At 49.6% G+C, this 6,569-nt stretch overlaps 1 protein-coding gene across 1 annotated transcript in view; it reads right to left on the reverse strand.

The window, feature by feature from the left end:
• WNT2 (Wnt family member 2) overlaps positions 1 to 3,614 on the reverse strand; it is a 45,759-nt gene extending 42,145 nt beyond the window's left edge. The window contains exons 1-2 of the mRNA XM_054495542.2: positions 3,248 to 3,614; positions 918 to 1,144 (exon numbers count right to left, since the gene is read on the reverse strand). Coding sequence (XP_054351517.1) covers positions 918 to 1,144; positions 3,248 to 3,330 — 310 coding nt within the window. The 5' untranslated portion in view covers positions 3,331 to 3,614. The remainder of the gene's footprint in view (positions 1 to 917; positions 1,145 to 3,247) is intronic.
• Positions 3,615 to 6,569: the final 2,955 nt, after the last annotated feature.

Below are 6,569 nucleotides of genomic sequence, written 5' to 3' on the forward strand. Positions count from 1 at the left end.
TCAATTAATTTTCTTTCATTGTGTCCTAGCTAGTGAGCTACTTTCCATATTCAGAACTTTTAAGAAGTTTACTACGTAATTAGAAAATGTTTAAGGTTCCTGCTAAGGAAGAAAAAACCTCTATATATTTATGTTTCCCACCTCTATCCCCCATAGCTATCCTTATTGCTTAAAATGTAGCTGGAAAATAATAGGTACCCACTACAAGTTTATCCACTCATTCATCATAATGAATGAACAGGGCCTGCAATACACAAGGCACCAAGCAAGGTGCAGGGAATACAGGTTAGTTCTGCCCTTATAGAATTTACAATCTGTTGGGAGGAAAAATGTTGAATTTAGACACAGAGTGACCCAAGGCTGAGTAGCTGAATGGAAGGTGAAAAGTGATGAGTAGAGATTTGTCTCTGCTTCTTAATATCACTTACGTGGTGTTTTTGCAATACTGATAATCCTTTGCTGAGAAAAGATTTGAAGATTCTATGCTGATGATCTGCTCAAATTCTTCTGGAGGAAGCCCCAGAAAGCCAAGGAAAAAGTCAAAAGAGACTTGTGGCTCCTCCCTCTCATCTCTTAGAGATGAAATCTGAACCTGGAGGATGTGCCGTATTGCAGTGATGGACAGAGCAAAGAGTGAAAAGACAACAGCCTGGGGTTCTACTTCTTCCTTTTAATTCACCTCTTACAAGCCTCTAGACATGTTCCTTGATTTCTCTAGTCCTCACCTATAAAACAGGGACAATGACGCCCAACAGAACAAACTTCTGATGGAATTTATTATTCTGATGGAATAATATGCAATAACAAAATTCTGATGGAATAAATGCAATAGAAGATAGGCAGGGTCTTTGAAGATGGAGTGAGGGAGCTGTGCATGAGTGGGGAGCCATAGGGCTGGATGAAGGCAGGAGACTTACTTCGGAGTAGGACCCTGCCAAAGAGGCTGTGATCCCTGTCCAGGGTGTTGCAATTCCAGCGGTGCTGGCGGAACTGGTGCTGGCATTCCGCTGTCCACTCGGCCACGCCCTGGCTAATGGCACGCATCACATCTGGATGTCGGTGACACAGCTGCCGCTGGCTGCTCACCAGGCCTGGCACATTATCGCACATCACCCTGGAGGAGCCACCTGTAGCTCTCATGTACCTATAAGGAACCAACCAACACAGAGGTGAGGGCAACGTGAACAGGGAGGCCTGGCTCGGTGTTCCTGGGAGACTAAGGAGTTCAAAGCACTTTTCAAATATGAATTCCTTATCCTTCTAGTGATATTAGAAAGCAAGGGTATTTACTTTTTAATTTAGTGGAGAAACAGGCAAGGCAGGCAGGCATAGTGAGTGATCTTGCAGAAGTCATCCCCAAAATGCTGTGATGACTGTCTGTTGGACATGAAGCTAGGTCCACCAGATGATGCTCTGGGCAGGGGGACAGAGGCAAGGTCGGCATTTGGAGACGTGAATGACAGGTAAGAAGCAACGTGTCTTGGGGAGAATGTGTGGAAGACTGTTCTCAAGAAGGCTCAGATCTCAGTGATACAATGTGTCTGGACTTGGCTTTGGGGGAAGCTGACCTTAGAAGCTCTTCGTTCCCATTATTTGACAGAATGTCTTAAAAACTGTCTGTATCTGTCTAATCAACACCTGCTGGTATCTGATGTTACACTCTCCTCACAGACAGGCTGTTCCTTCCTTACTGAAGAGCCTTTTAAATATTTCCATTCTGTAGCTCTTTTTGGCTTTTATAAAGATCCTTTGGAAAAAATTCTTTCTATTGTTATTAAGGACACTAAATGTTTGGAAGAATCAAACAGTGTTATAGCTCCATAAAGTAGTTTTTGAAAAGAAACTTTAACAAAAAATTACATCATCATCTCTACCCAGATGTTCTCTATTAGTCGTGAAATGTTTAGAAAGGTACCTTTTATATAACTCAAGCTGCCATAGGTGTCTTTTGAAGCGATCAAACAAGGAGAATGTCTTTTTCTTGTATTTTCATTATTTTATATGATCATAAAATCGTTACAGCTGTGACTTCCAAAAAATATATTTAAGTGACAGCTGAGAGACAATGTGACAAAAAGCCTGAGCAATAAATAATGTTTATACACCCATGGAAACAGAAATAGTCATTTTATTGAAAAATGGTCAGTCTGATAAATCAGTCTTTGATCGTGTGTCAGCACTGTCAAGGCTAAACGCCTCCCTGTTCAAAGCCGGCTTAGGAAGGAATTGAACCCCTCTTCCCATCAGCGCATTGTCTTGCTCCTTTGAAGAGCTGCAGTGTCTTCCTAAAAATTTCCCTGCTCTAGTCTGCAATTTAGCTAAGACCCCTTACCAGATTCTTTAAAAATTAGCCCACGATAACGGGTCTCTCTGAGTCAATATTTTAATATCTGTTCTGAAACTTTTAGGTGCAAGGAAATTACAGGGCTATCAACTCTATCTCTTTCCAAGACCGGAAAGTCGGCAGATGGAGAACAGTTTCTAGATGGGGAGGGAATCTGCCTTTGGAACTTTTAGCGACCTGGTATGGTTCAACATTCCATCACTATGCAAAAATAAATAAATAAATTGCAGACCAACGTACAAAGGAAAGCAGCAAAGTTACTCTTTGCGGGGACGGTTGTGAACAAGGTAACATCTTAGAGACAGACCCCGGGGTCTGTAGCTTTGCGTTAAAGCCATAGCCTCTAACTGGAGGCAGCAAAATGTTCTTCCGCCCCACTGGGGTGAACCTGGAATGTGGAAGGACGGGAAATAATACAAAATCACACGCTCTAGGTTCTACGACTCCTGACTGGCTGAATTGGCCCGTCGATTTACCTTCAGGCAATTTTGGCGGGGTGGGGGCTGGGACGGCGGAGGCGGTTGCAGTTTTCAAGGTGAATTTACACACACACACACACACACACACACGTCTGTGCTAGAGCTGGAGACCAGGCTAGCACGTCTCTCAACAGGATAAGAAATTGGCTGATTTTGCTGTCGCTCAGCTGGATCCAAATAAACCAAACATCGGAGCTCTCATTTGAGGCGGAATGTGGTTTTATGGAGTTGTCAAAGCTGAAATGATCTTCTGGGAAAAGAGAAGGGGCTCACCATGGGGCGATAAGAGGGCAGTAGCCGGGGTTCAGGCCAGAATCCGAGGCTGCTGCGGCCGCGGGGGAACGCAGCCAGAAGGGTCTATGTGGCCAATGCGGTCCCCACACTGATCTCCAAAATCCCCCCGCGCCCGTGCGCGTGGACTTACCACCATGAAGAGTTGACCTCGGGGGTGAGCCAGGTCAAGAGCAGAGGGAGCCAGAGCCAGATTCCACCGAGAGGGGCGTTCATATTAACCCCCTTGCGTCTGCATCAGGTCAGACTCCGTGTGCGGGCGCCATGCGTGCCCAGACCAGAAGCGCTCAGCTCCGGGAGCGCCTCGTCACGGCCGCCGGCGCCTCGCCGCGCCCCCGCCCCCCGCTCGCGTCTGCGACGAGTGGCGAGACTCGCTGATAAAGTTTCAAACGATGGGCCCGGCGAGCGATAAAGGCCAGCCCGGGCCGCCTCGCCCACAGCCCAATTCCCCAGGCGCTCGGCGAGCGCCTGCAGCCCGAAAGCTCTGCGCGCCTCCCGCGCGCCCCTGTCCGCTCTGCTCCCCTCCGGGCGCAGCCGAGGGAGGGGGTGCTGCGCCTGGCGGGGGTGGGGAGAAACGCGGGGTTTTAGACACCGGTGCATGAAATGATGGCAAGAGATGTCTGGGGATGAGGTGAGGCGGGGAAGGGGGAACACCGCTGCATGGTTACGAGCACACGCGAATACAGGAACCTTTAGGGAAGCTCCAGGCCAAAGAGCATCCGTGGGCTCTCCGAGCGCGCGTTCCGGATTGCCGAGGCCATCCGCTGGCAAACAAGTCCCTGAGCGTGCAATGTGAGGAAACGAGGAAGGGGGCCGGGGGATAAGGAGATTACTATGCATGGGATGCAAGAATCCAGAGATGATTCTCAACTCATTGCTTCGCTTCTCTCCCTGAAGCTGGAATGAAGAGCTAGCACTTGTAAATTTGGAGCTGCCGCGTCTATGCAGGGCAAGGTTAGGGAGGGGCCAGGCCTCTGCGAAATGACCTGTTGGCTTTGATTCCTTGGTGCTGGGCTTAAATACAGAGCCCATAGGGAGGGGAACTTGGAGGGTCCATGACCCTGGGGACCTAACCCAGCAGTATCTTCCAAAGCACCCAGGAAAGATGCAGTTTTTACGCACACCCAGCTCCTCTCCGGAGCTGCGGAGCGCAAAAGATCACATAGAGAGGAACCGAGGCAGCCAGGCGTTCGCCGGGGGTGTGCGCCCTTGCACCTCCTGCCGCCTGGGCGCTCAGCCTGTGCGCCTTGTGGAGGTTAAGGGACCTCCGGTCCTAGACCTGGGCCCCCGCCCAGCCAAGAGAGAGGGGCTTGGGCCCGCGGGTGGAGCATTTTGAGCAGTAGCTGGCTTGTAGCCGCGCCGTTTATCACCGGAAAGGAAGGAAGACCAGGAACTCGTGGCGGCCGTGAACTGTTCCATTGCTCTTTTCCTGGGGCGGAGGGACTCACTGCCCGCCCGCGGACCGTGCTCTGGGGAATAGAGTGTGCGCCTGTGTGTATGTGTGGGAGGCGAATTGTTCGCAGGGCGTGGGGGAGGGGGTGCCGCCCAGATCGGAAGGACGGGCTCTCCCTCTCTCCAGCCCACCCTGGGGCCTGGACTGGCCAGAGCGTCAGCCCTCGCCGGCAGCGAGCGCGGTGAGAGGCTGGACGAGGCGAAGCTCAGAGACGCCAAAAACCTGAAAGATGCTGTCATCGCCACCCCCTTCCCCCACGCTGGTCCCTGGCAGGTCCGGCCCCTCCCAGGCTGACCCAGATACATCCCCGTTTGGGTCCGGAAAGGGAGGGGAGGGAAACAAACACCGCGCCACCCACGACTCGGGAAGAGCAGGGCTCCTCGCCAGGGCCGCTCCGTATCGCTGGGCCGCGACCCAGGGAAGTTCTGCTTGGTCTGCGTCGGTAGGGCGGGAGGTGCGGGAGGGCGCGTGGGGCGGCAGGCGGCGGGGCGGGGGAGCGTTTCTGCTGGCCGTGTGTGCACGCCGGCCATGGGGAGGGTATCATAGGCACCAAAGAGCAACACGTCTCTCATGTACTTCCATGCTTATGCTCACAAACCTCCTTCCCCCGTGAAGCGGGAGAATAAACTAAAGCTTACCTCCACCCTTCTTTGTCCCGCATTTTCTTGAAGTAAATCCAGACACTTGGGAAAGAAAAGGTGGTTGGCTCCGAGGAACCATAAACATTGCCAAAATTTCACTTCTGCCGTGAATAAAGTAGGAGTGTGGATGTGTATGTTGGGAAAGGTAGACAGTTGTATGATTCTCTCATGGAGATTACGATTTGAAACCACCTAAAAAACTCCAACTCAAGTTCCACCCATCTCAGCACATCGTGTCCTCACAGCTAAGGGGTGTTAGAAGTACATGGAATGTGACCATCAGCTTACAGGCCCTTGCTCTCCGCCCAGGGAATTAGTGAGTGGCCAGGAGACCTGCCCTTCAGTTGATGGTGAGGCCAATGGAATGACCTAAACCTGAAACAGACCTCCTGGAAAAGGAATGGACCATCCCCAAAAGCTAATTAAATCCACGCCAGAGGACTTCATCCTGGGGCAGGAGGAGGAGGAGTGCCACATGTCTCACAGAGAAGAAATTGGTTTTGGTGAAAGGCAAAAGGCTGAAAATGTTCGAGTGAAGCTAAATCCAGATGTGAAAAAGGGGTCCACCCAAACACCCCTTCCTGACCTGTCTAGAGGCCGTCTCGACTCAATGACTTGTCTCTTCCAGATCTGTGATTCCATTTCCCTCCCATTCTCCACCCCTTTCACTTATGAACCATTACTTAGCCCCAGTATAACTTATTTTCCTGCCAAGAAGGCCTTTACTCCCTCCTTGTCTGTACCTATTCTCTCGATGGACCCCTTTGCTTTGAAGATAAGGTGTTCGCTAGTAGACATGGTTAGGAAATGCTCAAGAAAATTAGGAGGAAAGAAGGTTACAGCAAACCTTACTTCTTTTACAAGCAAAACACCATCCTAAAGAAGAGTTAACAAATAATGAAGTAAATTGCATATGACTTCAGCCTAGCTATAGCAGATGATGAGGTAAGGAAAGAAAGAGTCAGAGTGTCTTTGGATTTATTAATTTAAACATCTGATTTTTGATTTCTTCAATGAGAAATCTCAGAATTGACTGTAAAATTCATTTACAGTATACAGAACCCAATTCTCTTTCTGGAGCTTAATGTTAGTTTGCTTGTAACTTCAGTAAAGCACTGTAGCCAAATGAGTCAGTCTATTTTCTTAGTTAGATCCATTGTTTGTCTAATCTCCCAGGGCAGTGTGAGAGAACTCATTTACAACTGAACCATCTCCACCCTTTAAAAATGGAGAGTTACTTCTCAACCAAATAGTCATTTGTCTTCCAGTCTGAACTGGCTTCTTCCTCAGGCAATGACTCCTAAGATAGCCACTCACTAACCAAAGGATAAGTTATAGTATCAATCGTTTAAATCTCAGTG

The sequence above is a fragment of the Pongo pygmaeus genome, chromosome 6 (assembly GCF_028885625.2).
Source record: "Pongo pygmaeus isolate AG05252 chromosome 6, NHGRI_mPonPyg2-v2.0_pri, whole genome shotgun sequence".
Taxonomy (NCBI): Eukaryota; Metazoa; Chordata; class Mammalia; order Primates; family Hominidae; genus Pongo; species Pongo pygmaeus.